The sequence below is a fragment of the Chiloscyllium punctatum genome, chromosome 22 (genome assembly GCF_047496795.1).
Source record: "Chiloscyllium punctatum isolate Juve2018m chromosome 22, sChiPun1.3, whole genome shotgun sequence".
NCBI classification, from domain to species: domain Eukaryota; kingdom Metazoa; phylum Chordata; class Chondrichthyes; order Orectolobiformes; family Hemiscylliidae; genus Chiloscyllium; species Chiloscyllium punctatum.
This window is the reverse complement of record NC_092760.1, coordinates 42,362,173-42,382,568: the sequence shown is the minus strand read 5'-3', so window position 1 is coordinate 42,382,568 and position 20,396 is coordinate 42,362,173. Positions and strand designations below refer to the sequence as shown.

The window sequence follows — 20,396 nt, the reverse complement described above, 5'->3', positions numbered from 1 at the left end:
AAAGCAGAAGCTACAAAAGGTAATCATAGAACCTTGTTGATAATTTTTTCATTTGTGGGTCATTCAGTAAATGTGGTTATTTTGATTTGTGGCTTACTCACAGTGATTATAACAACTTCTATAAAGCAACATCACCTCTGACAGTTCTCATTTTGAAGGGTCATACACAAATTATTAACCTTATTTCAATGTTGGAAAATGTGCTGTGAATTTTCTAATATCTATTTAGAATGTATCCCTTGTAGAATTCAAAAACAAAGAGGGATTTTATATATAAAACCTCAATTAGATCACACTCACATTACCATACATACTTCTGGTCTCTATTTTGCAGAATTGATAAAAAGCACAGGAGAAAAAGTAAAAAAAAGATTTACAGGGATTGTGCCAGATTTAAAACAATAGAATTGTGAAAAAGTGAACAGAATAGGTTGTTTTCAGTCCAGTAAGGAGAACCCTGAGATGTGATGATAGTCAAACGCTTTAAAACTGTAAATAGGTTCAAAATGTTAGACATTGAGAAGATATTTTGATTTGTTGGTGAGTCCAAAACAAAGGGCCATGAATAGAAGAAAATCACCAATAAATCAAATAAAAAGCAGATGTAACTTCTTAATGCAGGGAATGTTAGAATGTGGTACTGGCTTAGGACATAGAGTGAATGATATGAAAAGCACAGATATAATTAAGGGGAGAGTAGATAAATATACAGGAGAAAGGAGTAGAAAACTATGTCCATGGCGTGCAAGAAAGTAAGGTAAGAGAAATCTTGTATAAAACACCAGCATAAATCTGCAGTGTTGAATGCCTGTTTCTGGATTATGAAATTCTGCATGATTTGGCTAAGTTAAATACTTAAATAGCAGATTAGGTAATGAGAAGAGTAAAGAAAAATTAACATTAGGTGTCTCCTTTTAGGAACCAGGGAATTCTAAGTCTATTTTTGTGTAGAGCACCAGTCAAAGGGATCACAATAATTTTACTCTGAAGGGAGAATGTACAAACACCCAGAAGCCAGTTATCACAACAAAGTCCTTATTAAGCCAAGTGTCTTCTGCATTCATCAAAACTTATAGTATTCCAATAATTAACCATTAATGAACATGGTCGGATATTGGTTAAAATACAAGACATATTCATCCAGTAACATAATCACTATCCTGGTCCAGATATCTGGACGAATATCTTTGTGACTTAAGCTCAAATCTCCCAGTTACTAAGAAATTTAAGTTCAATTTTTGAAACATATCTGAAATTAAAAGATAGTCTCAATGAGGATGACCATAAAACTGGATTTTTGTTTTACAAAATCTCTCCTAGTTCACTAATGTCCTTAAAGGAAGGAACGCTCTTTGATATGGCCAATATGTTGATTCCGCACTTAAAGTTGTAGTTGTGTTCCTGCAATGAACAACTTTAAGTAAATCAGATTTTCCCATTAAAGCAGTAGGTTCTGTAGACCCTCTGTCTGTAGAAAAAGGTATTCCCTATAAATTAAAATATTCTACACTGGAAAATTCCTACGCTGGGAAATGAAATAAATTTTGAAATATGAAAGAAATATGCTAATTTTCTACTTATATCCTGTTTACTGGTGATCCTAGTCATTGTCCATTCTGTTTCCTAAACTTTCTACTCACCTCACATCCTCCTCTGGCCCTCCTGGTCGCTACAGATCCTCTCACTTGCTAACACATGCTCTTACTTCCAGCCCTCCAACTTGTGGCCTCTCCTATTTCCTAACTCAGCCTCATGCTGCTGACTGTCCAATTTGTAGCCTCTGTTGCTCCCTGACCCATCCCTCTTGCTGATCCTACCTCATTCTGAGTTTCCCAATCATCACTTTCCTTGTCTGAATCCTTGCTTTGAGCAACAATGCACAGGAGGAAACAGAATCAGTCTGAATCAAAAGGCCATGCACTAGAATGTTGGTGGTGAGAGAAAGGATGAGGGAGTAGGAGAAGCTATTCCAAAAGAATAATGATTTTGTTGCAGGGTAAGACCAGCATTAAAAGACTTATAATAAGAATACAGGCCCCATTACCCCATTGACACTAAAATGAAACTGTCTAAAATGGTACAATGTTAAATGATGTGTTATGGTATTTGACTGAAGATTCGCAGCCATTTATTTGGTTACTGCTCCTAGCAAGCAGAATTCCATTTAAATAAGAATAAAGCCAACTCACTATTACTCAATATGATCATACCAGATCTTCTATCTCAAATTCACTTTTCTGCCCAACATTCCTTGATTCGCTGAGAGATCAAAACTTTTGATTTCAGTCTTGAAAATACCTAGCCATAGAGTATGCACAACACCTCAAAATAGGCAATTTCAAAGAGTTTGCAACCATGATTAAAGCACAAGTGATGAATTGATAATCCACTTTGGCCTCTTCTGGAGGTCCCCACCATCACAGATGCCAGTCTTCAGCCAATCTGTTTCACTCCACTTCAAATCAAGAAAGAGCTGGATGAGCCTTGACAACAGCCTTCAGCTGTAGTGCTGAAGATCTGATTTCCAGGACTAGCCACAATTCCTAGCTAACCTGTTCCAGTACAATTCCAACACTGGCATCTACTCAACAAAGTAAGAAGTTGCACAGGTATGTGCATTCCACAAAAAAACAGACAAAACACAATTAGGGCAATTATTACCCATCATTTCACTCGCAATCAGTAGCAAGGTGATGGAAAGTTTCAACAGCAGTGTCACCAAACAGGATTTCTCACAATAACCCACTCGGAAATGCTCAGTTTTGGTTCTGCCAGGATCACTTGGCTCCAGACCTCAGTGCAGTCTTCATCCAAAAATGAACAAAGGAGCTGAATTTCAGAGACTAGGTGAGCCATGTAGGCAGCATTTGATCTGGTGTGATAACAAGGAGCCAGAGTAAAATTGAAATGAATGAAAACTGGGGATAATCTCTTCACAGGTTAGAGACATTCCTAGCACAAAGATAGACAATTGTGATTGATGGAGGCAATCATCCAGCCCACAACATCCTTTCTTGAGTTCTTCAGCACCACGTGCATGGTCCATTTTCAGCTACCACGTTAATAATTTTCTGTCCAGTGTCAGGTCGGAATTGGGAATCGTTGTTGATGATTACACAATGTTCAGTTCCATTCTTAATTCCTCAAATGGTCGAGGAGTCTGCGCCAATATGTACATAAACCTAAACAATATTCAGGCTTAGACTGCTAAGTGGCAAGTAATATTGGACCACACAACTGCCTGGTGATTGTCATCTCCATCAAGAAAGAGTCCAACCACTTTGTCTTGAAATTCATTTGACATTAGCATTTTTAAACCCTCACCATTTACATCTTAAGGGTAAACAGTGACCAGAAGCTTGATTAGATTTATACATAAATATCGAACATGATTTTCCCTTTTTAGGACAACATCCTCATTACCAAGAAAACCGGGCCTATTGCACACCACTCAGCTTATTAAGAGCAGACTAGTGAGCTTCAATGAATTTTGTAGTCTATTGCAGCATCAACGCAGGCACCCAAGATCACCAGAAGCCAGTAGCCTGGAGGCACTAAAGTCTGTGTTGCTGCCTATTCCTCATGCGATCAATTGGCAAGAAGGTAAGTATTTTTTCACTTCTTCTTACAGAGTTAGGGCCCTGGAGAAAGGGGGGAGGTGGCTGGGGGGGGGGGGGGGGGGGGGGGGGCGGGGCGGTGCAGGGAGGTGTAGCCAGAGGCAATTGGAGGCTTACCTCCCAAACCTGCCAAACTGGTTGTCTTGGTTTGCAGGTGGGAAACCACTCACTGCCAGGAAGGCAAGTAATTAGGGAGATGGTGAGTTGAGGTACTTAAGTGGCTGTTAATTGGCCTAATTGGCTTAATTGTCAGCTGGTTGAGAAAATCCTCTAAAGCAAATATCTCTCCAAAGCCATTTCATCACATTATTTCTGTTTTTCACTACCTCTCATGCCATCTCCAAGGAAGGGAAAATTCTATCCACTGTGCTACAAGAGCAGGTCAGAGACCAGGCACTCCGCTAAAAATAATTCATCTCCTATTTCCAGAACTCCTATGTCATAATTTAGGAGTGTGATGGAATACTCCCCATTTGTCTGGATGAATACTCAAAAGTCAAAACATCATCCAGGCCAAGGCAGCCTGGCTTTCTGGCACCGTTTTAAACATTCCCTCCTTCAATCACCAGAATCCCTTTGCATCAGTGTGTTGTATATACAACATTCAACATTGCAACATATGAAGGGTACTTTGACAGCTTCTTCCAAGCCCTGAGTCTATCACCTTGTTTAGCACATTTATCACAAAAAAGCAGGGGATCCCAAAGTAGGGGTCAGGGCCTCAGGTAGGTTCTTAAGCTGAAATTTTGATCTTGTGTGCTCCTGAGGCAGCAATGGCTGCTTTGGCACTCTGATTGAGTTACAACAGCTGTATATCTGCTCTAACAGGCCTCTGATTCTCAAACTGTCAAACCCAACTCTCCAAGTTGTCACTGAAGGGTTATGACAATCTACAAACCTCGAAATGGGGTCACAGTCAGACAAAGTTTGGGAAGCACTGTCAATAAGTGTTCCAAGCTGTCTTGATCATCTAGAAAGAAAAGAACTGCAGGCCCATGAGAAACTACCACCTGCATGTTCCCATTTTAGTCACATCCTGACCTAGAAATATTTCACCATTCTGTCACTACATCAAACTCCTGGAACTGCCTCCCTGATAGCACGGTGAGTAGTGGTTCACCACCACATTTTCAAGGATAGTTAGAAATGAGCAATTCATCTCAACAAATGTCCAAATTATTTGATAGGTCAATATTATTAAACAGACAAGTTAGCTGGTCTCATCTGAGAATAGAGAGAGAAATCTGCTGGGAGTTAAATTATTCCAGAAAATAAAAGTCATCACAAGTCATAAGGATATATTTGACTTCCCACGATCAAAGCTGTAGTTGGTTAAACTTTAAAACATCTTTACAAGATACAAAAGAGATTACCAACTGTGTACAAGGCCTCCAACACAATCACAAACAGAGATTCAAACTGGAACCGTGGCTCACAGTGTGTTTAATGTAGTATTTTCTCAGTTTGTTCTACATGTTGCCTGCTGCCACTCTTCTGACATTATGGCATTATTGACTTTCCACCTCCAACCTCTTTGATAATACTGATTTCACCTTTTTAATGGAAGAAACACAAAATATAAGAAGGATATCACTCCAAAAAAAACAAAAGGCCTTAAGTTTTTCAATATCATCCTCATTAGAGTATTTTGACTATTTTCTAACAAAAGTTTTCATAATGCAATTAAACTATGTTTTTGACAGACAAATCTTCTGAGGCAATTCAATAAATTGATTGAAAGTAAAGGTTAAAGGTGATTGGTAAACCTCAACTTGTGAATTGAATAAATAATATTATTGTGAGGATAGGATAAGAATGACTATAAGAAACAGTATAGCAATTGTTTACACAATGTCATAAACAGCACCAAAGTTATTGCCAGTACATCCATTTCTTAACATTTATAAGACACTATACTATAATTCATATGTGGTATAAATGCTAAATTATTGCATTGGTATCTCCTTATTACATTAAATAATCCTAAAATAATCTGAAGATGGATTCTAAATCATTACTTTATTCACAACATGACAACACTGCTGATTCACCACTTCTCAGCCCCCACAATGTTGTTGTGATATACTTACACCTATAAATAAGTCAATTTGTGCTTTAGATCTTGGTTTCTGTTGTTTGTATGGGACCCATACAAATGTCACATTGAGAAACCTGCTGAACATCCCTGTAAATATTACCCCATTCCCAGTGAGCCTCTATTATAGCATCTAAAAGATATGCCTACATTTTCCTGATTTGTCAGTAGAATGGCAGAGTATGTCATCCATTTTCCCAAAGGTATCCTATTAAAGTCATAGTCAATTTTCCTTGGGAGTACTTAATTTAATACTCGGAACAAACTTCCAGCAACCAATCTCCACCACTGTGACAGAGGAAGCTGGAAGGGCTGCAGCAGTTCAGAAGGTTGCAACAATTAAAATAATCTGAAGCACAGTAGATCACTGCAAGAGAATGAAAGAGAGATCTGGATAGAAAAGATTGCTGATGTCATCTCCTCAACCACCACTTTCCTGAAATGTTTGTCTGAAAAATGAAGATGCTACTATACTTCCTGCATCTGATTAAGGGAATTCTGCAGATGTCTGGTTGTCTCAGACAAATTCAGCAATTCCTTCAGAAATGTATCAGAGAGCCTGTGGGAGAAGTAGAAATTTGGGGAAAGGGTAGCTATTCAATCTGATTAGTAACAGAATAGAATATGGACATAAATTAGTTTTCAATAAATGCCTTTAAGTATTCTGATTACTTGGAAGGCTCCTATTATTGCACAATAATATATTTTAATTTTTCAAGAATCACATATTTTTATTTCCTTTACTTTGGACTGTTAGCTAGAAATGGAATATACTGCTTTCAACCAAGTGGACTGTGAGGTGGCTACAGTTATTAAAATCACATTAAGTAGAGCACACTCAGCATTATATACAATGATGCGTTTTCCTTGACCAGTGAGAGCAAACCCAGCCAGAACACAGCTTGATAATAATGTTCTGATTGGTTCCGGACCAGTGGCCAGCTTGTGTGGGGCCAATGCAGCAGAAGTGACAGCATCAAAGCCTGCAAAATGAAAGAATCAAAAATGTCTTTGTGTGTGTGTGTCTCTCTCTCTCTATCATATGTGGTGGTCCCAGTCATAGCTAACTGACTTCTGCTTACCTTCCTCTACAAATTCCCTTGTTGTAATGAAAAAGAGAAAATCAACATTAGAGAGTCTGAAAAGGACAAATTCTCATCCAGGAAGAGAAAGATGACATCTGTGTGCAACAACCTTATTTCATCCATGAAGAAATGGAAGGAATTGGAAGAAACCAAAAGAAAACAACTAATCAACTCTTAGCATCCAGATTAATGCTATCAAACTGTATTTCCCTATTTTCATTTCCTTTTTCCACCCTTAATGATCATATCTTGTCTATCTATGTGTGCTTGTCTATATGAGAGAGAGAAAAAGTAAGAAACAGTAGAGTTTAAGATATAGAGATTTAAGTTAATAATTAATTTATACCATTGATTAAAGGCAATATTTTGGTAATAAACAGTTGTTTTCTTGTTAGGTATAGAGATCTAGTGGTTATTTTCTTTCAACCTAAGTTCATCAGTCAGATGATTTGGGGATTCTCGATTAATTGACGAAAGGTTTTCTGTGGAGTCCACAACTCACACAATGAAAGATGAATGCATGATGTGTGGAACCTAATGGTAGTGGCAAACCAGGATATCAATACAATCAAGATATGATAGAGAAGGTCTAGAGTGGTAGCAATGACTGCTTCCTTCTCTGAGAAGCATACTGGTTCAGATTTTTAAAAGCTTAATTGGAACCATTTAACTGGCTCTCTTTGTAAACTATTAGCCTAAAACAGCAAATGACCAGCACAAGTAGGTTGGATGAATTGAACACACAACACCACTCTCTATGACCATGACAGTGCACTGGCATCAATGTAGCTCATTCCAAATGCAGCTAATTGGGCTGATGGGCATTAACATAGAAGCAACATGGCAGCAAAAGAAGAGACTGAGGTTGTCCATTAGACTGGCATAATGTCATTTAAATTACAGTGGAACAGATTACAAGACAGCTGACAGCATATTTTATAACATTTTTCGCTGCATGATAGTGCTTCCTGCATTAGGAATTCATTGTAATGTATGTGAACAATGGATAATGTAACTTTAAAGGACAAATCTCTATGATGAATTACTGCAATAAAACACATCCACAATACAATACAACATAGAATAGTGATCTTTGACTGTCTTTAAACATCTTACATTTGGCTTTCAAAATGTTAGTGCAGACTTTTTGTTTTCTTCACAAACTCTCAAAACTGACATCCTTATAATGGGCTTCAGAAATGCTGCACCCAGTTGACAGGAATTGTGTATGTGAGAAGAAATCTTATTTTCATTCTCTATCTAAAATGGAGATCCCAACATCAGCAGGAATGGTTGTCCATTTTGAACAGGAGGCTCACAAAAAAGGTCATAAGAAAATGGCACAGACACAAATATGGAGGAAAGTCAGATTTCTTCCCAAATGAATTGTGGCCATTTGTGCAACAAAGCATACCTCTGAACCTAGAGGGAAATCTGAGCTGAAGATTTGGATGTTTATTTTTCATGGCTGACTTTTATTGCACTTTTGTATTGATTCATTTTTGTTTTCTGCTTTTCCAATTAAATTTTTCAATATTTTGAATTAGACTGCTGCACTGGAGTGACTGCTTCCTACAAGAACGGTATGGAATTACCTGAGCAATCAGTAAGTATAAATCTCATTTCATGGGACAACACTAAGTATTTCCAGATTTTATGTAACTCCGTCATATTCCCTTGGCAACACCAACCCTCTCCCTGAACTGCATGATAAAGTGAAAGTGGAAAGAATCCAGAAACTGGTATCCATTTTGAAAACAACAGATGAGACTTTAGTCTCATGGGCAGCCCAAAGAGATTGGATTTGTTATTTAAGATTCTCCTGTAAACCATACAGTTATCAGATTACATCCTATGAAATAATCACATTGCAGTCATTTTTATGCATTCTTATTCACTCTTGATTGTTGTGGATTAAAAACGAAAGGCCTTAGTAACATTCCTATGAACATTGATTGGGCCGTAATATTGTCTCCACATTGAGAATATCCTCCAGTATGCTGTGTGGCACTATAAATAAATGTAGCAACTCAACTCTGGGCATCCATGAGGTAAGGTGGGTCATCAACAGCAGCAGAATTGTACTCCAGCACAATCTCTACCCTCATGTCCTGGTTATCCCCCACTCAAGCATTACCATCAAGCCAGGGGATCAAACCTTGTTCAATGGAAAGTGCAGGACAGCATACCAGGAGAAGCACCAGGCATGCGTAAAACTGATGAAGCTGCAAAACAGGACTATTTGCATGCCAAACAGCATAAGCAACAAGTGATAGAGCCAAGCAATCCCACAGCCAGCAGATCAAAGCTAAGTTCTGTAGTTCTACCAATCATGAATGGTGGTGGACAATTAAACAACTCACTGGAGGAGGAAACTCCACAAACATCCCCATCCTCAATAATGGAAGAGCCCAGCACACCAGTGCAGAAGATAAGGTGGATACATTTGCAGCAGTCTTGAGTCACAAGTGCCAAGTGGATGATCCATCTCAGCCTCTCTCAGTGGCTCCCAGCAAAACAAATGCCAGTCTTCAGCCAATTTGATTCACTCCATTTTATATCAAGAAATGGTTGGAGGCACTGGATACTGCAAAGACTATGAGTCCTGACAACATTTTAGTAATTGTACTGAAGACTTGTACACTAGAACTTGCCAGTCCCTAGCCAAACTGTTCCAGTGCATAAAATCATACATCAAGGAAACAGACCCTTCATTCCAACCAGTCCATGCTGAACATAATCCCAAACTAAACAGGATCCACCTCTCTGCTGCTGGTCCATACCTTTCCTTTTCATTTATTTATCCAAATGTCTTATAAACATTGTAATTGTGCCCACATCCACCACCTCCCTCAGGAAGTTCATTCATTCACCGAATACCCTCTATGTAAAATAATATCATTTCCCAACAATGTGAAAAATTGCCCAGTTGTGTCCTGTACACAGAAAAACAGGACAAATCGAACCCAGGCATTTAGAGCTAATTATCAGTCTACTCTCAATCATCAGTAAAGTAATGGAAGATGTCATCACTAGTGCTATCAAGCAACATCTCCTCTGCAATAACCTGCTCAGTGACACCCCTAGTTTTTGTTCTGCCAGGGCCACTCAGCTCCTGACCTCATTAAGACCTTGGCTCATACATATGCAACAGAGCTGAATTCCAGAGGTGAGGCAAGAGTGATAGCCATATTCAACCAATTGTGGCATTAAGGTACCATACCAAAATGAGAATCAATGGATATCGGGGCAAACTTTTCACTGGTTAGAGTCATACCTGGCACACAGGAAGATGGTTGTGGTTCTTGGAGGTCAGTCATCTCAGCTGTAGGACATCTCTGCAGGAGTTCCTCAGCTTAGTGTCCAAGGCCCAACCATCTTCAGCTGTTTTATCCATTACCTGCCCTCCATCATTAGGTCGGAAGTGGGGATGTTTGCCAATTATTGCACATATTCAGTACCATTTACAACTCCTTTGTTACTGAGGCAGTCCATTTTCAAATGCAACAAGATTTGGACAATATCCAGGCTTGGGCTTACAAGTGGCAAGTAACATTTGCTCCACACAAATGACCTTCTCCATTAAGAGACAATTTATCTACTGCCCTTGATATTCAATGGTGTTATCATCACTGAATCCTCTACTAGCAACATCTTTGGGTTTACCATTGACCAGGAATTTGACTGGACTTGCCACATAAACACAGTGGCCATAACAGCAGGTCAGAGGCTAGGTTTACTGTGGCAAGTAACTCATATCCTGCTCCCCAAAGCCTGTCCACCATCTACAAGGCACGAGGCAAGAGTGTGATGGAAGTGGGGAGACCCTAAAAGAACTGGGCAGTCACTATTTTGGTTGTTGCTGACACAACATTACCTTTATCACTGGCACTGATTTCATAGGACTGCCTTAACTCATGGCAGAACCTAATAAGAATGAATCTGTTGAGATTATACATAATAGCAAAAAATGTTTCAATGGACTGAGAAGAAATAGTGGCAAGCCAGCTAAGGAACATTCAACTAAATTCGACAAGATCAAAGGAGTGACTGTGCTACTATTAATCAGTATTGTGTTGCTGGACGGCCAGATCAAAGTCCAGCAGGTTGGCCAAGAACACATATTTTAGCATTTCACAATCACTGATTATTCACTTGTGTGTGACAAAAGATTAGCTATTCCTTTGTTTTGGGAAGACGTATGATTAAGAATAAGTTGGATACAGTTAAGCATTAGCAGTCAGTGGTATGTTCGTCACAGGTCTTAAAAGATATTTAAAATGTCATTGTGAAATCTGTGATTATCAAGGATTGGCAGGTCTGGAAAATACATCTGCGTCACTGCAGACAGATTATAAGGTAAAACTCAGCAATGTTCACCAAAAGAAACTAATACTGAGAACAAGAATCAGCAGTACAACAGACTTGATTTCATTCAGTAGTTTTTAAATTGGTGTTGTTGAGACAGCAAAACATTTGATTAACAACTTGATACTGCAGAATTGTCAATGCCAGCAATAAAGATAGTAATGAGTCAGCAACCAGTTTTCACTAACATGACTGAGAGTGTGAGAAAATCTATTTCACTCATCAACAACTGCAGAAGATAATAAAGATGTCCAGTTTGAATAGCAAATCAAGGAAATTAAGCTGCATATGACTCCCTGGAGCCAGACCAAAGTCCACAGATTCAAGACATGGTTAAGAAGAAGAAACTGGTGGTCTAAGCAAATAGAGTACTGCAAAAACAAAAGTCTATCACTTCCAAATCAGGAAGCAGTTACCTGATCCAGAATCCAGGATGCTCTCAGTAAGAAACTACTTTTCTCAGCATTACAGTTACTTTGCAGGAAGGAAATTCAGAGCACTAATGATCTACCAGATAATGAGCCAACAGCAACATCTTCCACACAAGATATTTGAGAATTCATAGATGCTGCAGCAAAGAAGTGAAATTACTTGGCATAATGTTTTCAAACTTAAAAGAGGTCTGAAAATAAGCTTTAGCAAATCTATTTCAGAATCGAAACAACACTAAATAACTTTTGATCTAAGGCTGTCACTGGCATGTCACAAATATTGTCTTGTGCCATGATTTAAAGCATGTCGTCCATGTAAACATCCAAAACAATTAAAAATCTTGCTAAGCACTAACCCTAACCTTATCGCAGAGGATAGCCACTGTCAATAGTCCTCAAACAAAAGACACACTACTCTTCCAAGTATGAAGAGAGTGTGATCTGAGAAATGTGTGAAACATCCAGACCATCTGAATTTGTAAAGTCAAAGACATGGAGGGGGAGGGGTAGCAGTAACTGTCATATTGTTATATACATGATTGTATAACCGGTTCACCACAAGGTAAAAGCTTTGAGGGAAATGTAGTATAAGACTCATGTTAAATGTTCATGTTCATGGATTAGTGGTGCTGGAAGAGCACAGCAATTCAGGCAGCATCTAAGTAGCTTTGAAATCGACGTTTCGGAAGGGCTTTTGCCCAAAACGTCGATTTCGAAGCTACTTGGATGCTGCCTGAATTGCTGTGCTCTTCCAGCACCACTAATCCAGAATCTGGTTTCGAGCATCTGCAGTCATTGTTTTTACCATGTTCATCTTCATGTTAGGTTGGCTCCATCTGGTGGAAGCAAGGTGTTCTATCTTGTTTTCAGAGGATGTAGATATATCTGTACTAGTTCCCCAAGGTCCTGATAATTGTGTTTGATCAAATGTAGTTGCACTTATCACTACCATGCAATAAACCTTCATGATATCTAAGAACAGGGCTTTTCTGTGAATACTCTAAGATGGCATATCCTCTACCATTAATTATAATATAGACCCAAACAAAGCAAAGAAAAGGAGGACTGGTGGCAATGAATAACATCAAACAACTCTTTCCAGTACTGAATACCAATAGAGATAGCAAATATCATTAAGTACCAAGGTAGTTCTCTGGGAAGATATCACAATTACTTGATATAGTGTTTATAAACGTAAAAGAGGAATATTTGTGACAGGAAAATGAGCTTTACCAAATTTATTTCAGATTCATAAATGGCACTAACGAGCCAGGCATTTGTTACAAGTCTGCCACTGGCATACAACAGACAATGCAACTTGATGTGATTTAAACATACTTTTTCTGCAAACAAACAATATAATTTAAATGTTTGCTAAATAATTTAAAATCAGCTTGAATCTTGTGCCAAACTAAGGGTCATTAGAGCCATCAATTATAAGATTTTCCTTTCAGGAGCCCATTATTGGCATCAAACACTATTATTCAGCTGAAGCAAAGTTAGATGCAGCATTGAGTTCATTTTAATCTGTTCCAACAATGTACTTCAGCGGCAACCTCAAAAAGAGTTGTTCCTACTTACCAGTTTGGCATTTTTCCATTTCCCACAGCTATATCTTGTGGTTTCTACCTGTCAAGCTATAAATGGAATATAATTAGCTGTATTACCAGAGGTGATGTGAGAGTTCAAAGCTGTTATGAATTCAAATGCTGGCAGTATTCATCAGGTCAGGAAGCAACAGAAGAGAGAAACAAACTTAATGTTTCAAGTCCATGAAGTTGCATCAGAACCTAACCCTAACCCTAATTCTAACTCATCAGAAAAAAAATCACAACAGTAATAATTTCTCTAATATTTCCACTTCAAATAATAGGGTCATTGATCTGAAATGTTATCTCCATAGCTTTTGCTTGATCCACTAAGTATTTCTGGAAATTTCTGCTTTATTTTAGACTTTAAGTATATGCAGTGTTCCATTTTGCAACTGGGAATTAGATTGGAATTTCCTCAAATCTTTGTAACGTACCACCATGTACAACAAGATAGTAGTAAACTCTGAGGCAACAGTGGCTACCATGAACCCTCTTACCGAATAATGGCAGCTATCCTCACACTCTAACAGGTTCTTAAGTCCTCAAACCCTGCTAACTGAGTTTTCACTGATGTGTTGTGAAAATTTTCAAGTTACTAAATGAGGTCAGAGTAGGGAAAAAGAATTTGGAAAGTAGATAAGAGGTATCTCTTACTTAGAATATTGATGTATATTTATGTTCCTTAAAGAATTGAAGTTTTGACCCTGGAAATGTTCAGTGAATGTGCTACTAATGTTGCTAATGATGCAAAGTTAATAATAACTGGTTGTTGATTTTAGGCAGAGATAAGGGAGGCTGTGGCAAGCATTGCCACTGAATCTAAAGAGGACATCCCGATATCTGATGTCTTGCCGGATGAAATCAACAGACAGATCTCACCACCTCGTCACCTCTCCATGGAGCAGAGTTCTCCGCTCAGAGGCAGTACTAGTCCCTCGGTAATTTCTGTCACTATGACCTATACCACATTTGGCCATTTGTGCATTCACATCCTTATGATTTAATTTATCAATATAATAATTTAATAGTTAAACAGCATGTGTATTCAAATGTGCGCCTAATGACAGAAAAACAGGTGAGAGCCATATTGTGATGACAACATAAGGAATCAGCAGAGAATATAAGCAGGTTGAGTGAGTGGGCAAAAACCTGGCCATTGGAGTTTGATTATAGTGAAATGTGAAGTCATGCACTTTGGTAGGAAGAATCAAAAGGCAAACTGTTATCTAAATGTAGAGAAATTCCAAAACAACAAGTGCAAGGCAGAGTGATCTTATGCATGGGCATTCTTATGCATGAAACACAAAAGGTTTGCATAGCAAGTAATCAGTAAGGTAATGGAATTTTGGCCTTTATTGCTAGTGGCTCGGAGTTTAAAAATAGGGGAAAAAAATAAGGACTGCAGATGCTGGAGATCAGAGTTGAAGAGTGTGGTACTGGAAAAGTGCAGCCTGTCAGGCAGCATCTAAGGAGCAGGAGAGTCGACTTTTCGAGCATAAGCTCTTCATCACTATCAATAGTTACCATTCAATTCTGCTAGTCCAAATGCCTGATACATGTTTCAGACTCTGTGCAACTAATTTCTGAAATCTTATCTCTACATCTCACATAAAAAATGTTATAGTGGGCAAAGTGACAGATTATGTATTGGGAACTAATAAATAATTGAATTATACTTATTAATAAATGTGTCCATATTATTAGAAATGAATTTTATGGAATTTCTTAAATGATAATACATGTCAGCATTTCAAGAAAACTCTTGAAGGTAACAAGGTTGATGTCTGGGTGGTGTGATGCATGACAAATCTTGCTTCGTTGTTTTATCCTGAAAGATTATTCATTTCTTTCTCGCCTTCTTCATCCAGTAGTTGAAGCCTATGGCAATGACTGCAATTTGCTAACGATATCATGGCTTATGTCAATTAAAACTACACTTATTGCAGAAGAAGACAAATCATACATATAGTTTGCTGGCAAGTTGTCTCTGTGCTGTTAAAGTCAAATTTCCTGCAGCCAGATTTGAATCAAAGAAAGAAAGCATGGCCTACCCTCATTGAATAGTCAGGCAATGTAGAGTGTGCAATTCCTACTGACATTAACATAGGGTGCCAGCTGACTTTTCAATGTTAATACATTTAGTATTTGGATAGATTTAAGTCCAATTATTGGGAATGCCCTGCACAAGAATTTTTGGCAATGGGTGAAGGTTGGGGATACGTGCAGTGAAATTTTGTTGAAAGACCTAACTCCTCTAAACATGTGATCACACACCATAAATAAATAATTAGGCAGCACTCACATAGATAAAGTAGTGAGATTGATTAACAAATAATCACAAGCAACAATTACCCTTAATATATCTCTATATTTACTTCATTTCAGCAACCCTTAAGACCATTAACTGCTGTTCTTCAACCTTTCCATCCGCCTGTATGCGATTTCCCTATTTCTAGCCACAACCTATGCCAGGTAAGTGATTGGACATGGACCGTAAGCATTTGTGTCTGGGTAACTATTTCTGTTGAACTGCAAATGTTTGGAAAGCAACCCATCAGGTAGACAAAATAGATTTGGCACTCTGACCTTCATTACGGGTGGTCTATAACTTGTTTCATTTCAGAATGTTTGATGTTTTCACTCAAAACAGCATTTTGCCTTGTGCTTACATGATTTAGATTGGATTCAGTCATGAAATAGATTTCCTGCCTATCCCAGTCAATCAGTTAGAAAGTAAATTCCCTGCCTGGTGTGTTATCAAACCCCATGAACTAGAATGCCCCAAATTCATGGAATGCGCTAATACAATTGATTGTGCACGTGACACATGGCCACTGCTTTGGTATCTTTAAGGAGGAAAAATTAATTTGAGTTATGTGCCTGATTGTTCTACCTACTGAGACTCAGACGAGACAGGATGTTGATGTAGGAAGACTGGATCAATTTTAATGCCTTTCATAATCATAAACTGAATTATAAATTCATTTGCTCATTTTAATGGGTCCTATACTAAATAACCACATTTTTGTAGTCTTTAAATGCCCGTTAGTCCCATTGTTTTCTCTGCATACAAAGTGTAGGAATCTATTCGTGTTAGTAGTGTCTGAGAAGAGTAACTGTCCCACAAGAACTTCAATGACACCAGAGAGCAGGTCCCATGCCGAATGATGTTAGATCTCAACATAACATTTATGTGTAATCATTACTTTCTACCTGTCATTCTGTATTTGCAATTTTAGTCAGGACTTTCCTATGAAATAGTTAGTTGAAATAAATTTACTTCAACTCTTTCTATTAAAGAAGAACACTAAGAAAACAGGCCAACTTGCAGTTGGCAAACATACATTTAAGTTTGAAAATTCTTCACACAATAAATGATCAAGAAGAAGGATAGGCTCTTGATGGCATAGTGATGAGGGATGTAAGTTGCTTTTTTGTGGAATGAGTCCAAGATGAGTTCGAATTTGTATTTACATTTAAATGACATTAAAGATTCAACTAATTTGGATATCTTGAAACTTTGTGATCATTTATTTTCCACTTATTGTATAGGTTTTGTATCAGCTGAAAGGTAATACACAGATGTTGGTCATAAATGGTACAAATCCTGGGCAACTGAAAGCAGTCCATGTAGTTCCTTCTGGTCAGCTGCTGGACAACAAATCCCAGTGCATCCAGTTCAGTTCTTTGGCTGGTTCAATGGAAAATACTGCAATCCATCCAGGTGAAGGTACAGTACATAATAAATAGAAATGACCTGAGTGCAGAGGAAGTTACCCTGTGCTGAGAAAAGTAATGTCAGTCAAACAAAAGGATCATTGTGTGTGCCTTTGGGAGTGTGAAACTCTTAACCTCACTAATTTGATTGCTAGTCATGATATTTGCCATTACGTGTACAACATTCTTTTCTGAACAATTGTTAGGCTGGATTTACCATTCAGTCATGGAGCAACCATACTGACTCATGATCTTAATAAAAGCTACCATCAAAGATCTCATAACCCCTGTGGTGTGTTTTCCTCCCTTTCATGAAAACAGTTTGAATCTGGCACCAAAGAAAAAGGAATGTCTTGACTAAAAACAGCAACATTGTCAATTAAACAGGTCAGCAGATAGACACAATTGAAACATTTATGTAAAAAGAAACCAGAATTTTAAAAACACTTCATATCCTTCACTTTTTGTGAAAAATGAGAAAACTATTGAACTTAAGCTGAAGCCAAATGACATAAACTGTAAGCTACACAATGTAAACAAACTCAATTAAAATGTAACCAAAATGCAGAAATTTTACATTTTACATATAAAAATGTGGAATAAAAGTCTAATGATGACCATGAATCCATTGTCAATTGTCCGAAAAACCCATCTGGTTCACTAATGTTCTTCAGGGAAGGAAACTGCCATCCTTGCCTGTGCTGGTTTACATGTGATTCCAGATGCACAGCAATGTGATTGACTCCTAACTGCCCTCTGGGCAATTAAGGATGAACAATAAATGCTGCTGATCCAATGATGCCCTCATCCCATGAATGAATAATAAAATATAAAATTAGCTTTTCAGAACCAGTAATGGAATGTTCTGATAGATCATTCAGCCACTTCAAAACTTGGACACAATTATTGGAGATCTTATTTAGCATATGCTGGTGACAGATTAAGTAAAATGTCCACCAAGATCGCTCCCTGAAACACAATTGGCATGTTGATAGTCTAGCACTAATAGGATGCTGTCATCAAGCCAACAGAATGTTTTGCTTACCACACAGATGAGTAGTGGGATATATGAATTCCAATACCCGTGTGATATTAACTTTGTAGACTAACATCCCATAAGACCATAAGACATAGGAGTGGAAGTAAGGCCATTCGACCCATCAAATCCACTCCGCCATTCAATCATGGCTGATGGGCATTTCAACTCCACTTACCCGCATTCTCCCCGTAGCCCTTAATTCCTTGTGACATCAAGAATTTATCAATCTCTGCCTTGAAGACATTTAGCATCCCAGCCTCCACTGCACTCCGCGGCAATGAATTCCACAGGCCCACCACTCTCTGGCTGAAGAAATGTCTCCGCATTTCTGTTCTGAATTTACTCCCTCTAATTCTAAGGCTGTGTCCACAGGTCCTAGTCTCCTCGCCCAATGGAAACAATTTCCTAGCGTCCACCCTCTCCAAGCCATGTATTATCTTGTAAGTTTCTATTAGATCTCCCCTTAATCTTCTAAACTCCAATGAATACAATCCCAGGATCCTCAGCCGTTCCTCATATGTTAGACCTACCATTCCAGGGATCATCCGTGTGAATCTCTGCTGGACACGCTCCAGTGCCAGTATGTCCTTCCTGACTTGCGGGGACCAAAACTGGACACAGTACTCCAAATGTGGCCTAACCAGAGCTTTATAAAGTCTCAGTAGCACAACGGTGCTTTTATATTCCAACCCTCTTGAGATAAATGACAACATCGCATTTGCTTTCTTAATCACAGACTCAACCTGCATGTTTACCTTTAGAGAATCCTCAACTAGCACTCCCAGATCCCTTTGTACTTTGACTTTACGAATTTTCTCACCATTTAGAAAGTAGTCCATGCTTGTATTCTTTTTTCCAAAGTGCAAGACATCGCATTTGCTCACATTGAATTCCATCAGCCATTTCCTGGACCACTCTCCCAAACTGTCTAGATCCTTCTGCAGCCTCCCCACTTCCTCAGTACTACCTGCCTGTCCACCTAACTTTGTATCATCGGCAAACTTCGCTAGACTGCCCCCAGCCCCTTCATCTAGATCATTAATATATAATGTGAACAGCTGTGGCCCCAACACTGAACCCTGCAGGACACCACTTGTCACCGGCTGCCATTCCGAAAAAGAACCTCTTATCCCAACTCTCTGTCTTCTGTCAGACAGGCAATCCTCAATCCATACCAGTAGCTTACCAGTAACACCATGGGCCCTCACCTTGCTCAGCAGCCTCCCGTGTGGCACCTTATCAAGGGCCTTTTGGAAGTCTAGGTAGACGACATCCACTGGGTTTCCCTGGTCTAACCTACTTGTCACCTGTTCAAAGAATTCCAACAGGTTTGTCAGGCACGACCTCCCCTTATTAAATCCATGTTGACTTGTTCTAATCCGACCCTGCTCTTCCAAGAATTTAGAAACCTCATCCTTAATGATGGATTCTAGAATTTTACCAACAACCGAGGTTAGGCTAATTGGTCTATAATTTTCCATCTTTTGTCTTGATCCTTTCTTGAACAAGGGGGTTACAACAGCGATCTTCCAATCATCCGGGACTTTCCCTGACTCCAGTGACTTTTGAAAGATCTCAACCAACGCCTCCGCTATTTCCTCAGCCACCTCCCTCAGAACTCTAGGATGTAGCCCATCGGGGCCAGGAGATTTATCAATTTTAAGACCTTTTAGCTTTTCTAGCACTTTCTCTTTTGTAATGGCAACCATACTCAACTCAGTCCCCTGACTCCCTTTAATTGTTGGGATATTACTCATGTCTTACACTGTGAAGACTAACGCAAAGTACTTATTAAGTTCTCCTGCTATTTCCTTATCTCCCATCACTAGGCTTCCAGCATCAGTTTGAAGTGGCCCAATGTCTACTTTTGCCTGTCATTTGTTTCTTATATATTGAAATAAACTTTTACTATCATTTCTAATATTACTGGCTAGCCTACCTTCATATTTGATCCTCTCCTTCCTTATGGCAGGTTGACCTTTCACACAATACATCCCATTAACTATTCACAGCAGACAGCATGATGTGTGGGCTGACAAGCCTCAGAAAAGTATATCTACCACTTGAGTGATTCTGCTATCGGAACTCATTTATAAAATATTCTTGGCTGTGCTAACAATTATACCAGAAGCCAACTTAAAGTCATTAGCCATACTTGCAGTGTGGTGCATTTGTGGGTTTAAAAGCTCCATGCATAAATACAATGGACCCTGTTTTATGTTGGTAAAGGAATTTGTACAGACATTGCATCATTTTCAAAAGATAGCCAAACTCTGCTGCATCCCCATAGAGGCTAAGCAGTGACCTTATAGAGGTTTATAAAATCATGCATAGGGGAAATAGACAAAGTCTTTTCCTTGGGGTAGAGGAGTCCAGAACCAGAGGACATAGGTTTAGGTGAGAGGGGAAATATTTAAAAGGGACCTAAGGGGCAATTATTTCATATAGACGG

General features: G+C 38.7%; 1 protein-coding gene across 1 annotated transcript in view; it reads left to right on the top strand.

Annotated features, from left to right (window-relative positions):
* The first annotated feature begins 737 nt into the window (after positions 1 to 737).
* Positions 738 to 20,396, top strand: part of LOC140493884 (protein lin-54 homolog) — a 69,701-nt gene continuing 50,042 nt past the window's right edge. The window contains exons 1-5 of the mRNA XM_072592878.1: positions 738 to 757; positions 3,407 to 3,603; positions 8,345 to 8,403; positions 13,968 to 14,126; positions 16,741 to 16,918. Of these exons, the coding sequence (XP_072448979.1) occupies positions 738 to 757; positions 3,407 to 3,603; positions 8,345 to 8,403; positions 13,968 to 14,126; positions 16,741 to 16,918 (613 nt within the window). The remainder of the gene's footprint in view (positions 758 to 3,406; positions 3,604 to 8,344; positions 8,404 to 13,967; positions 14,127 to 16,740; positions 16,919 to 20,396) is intronic.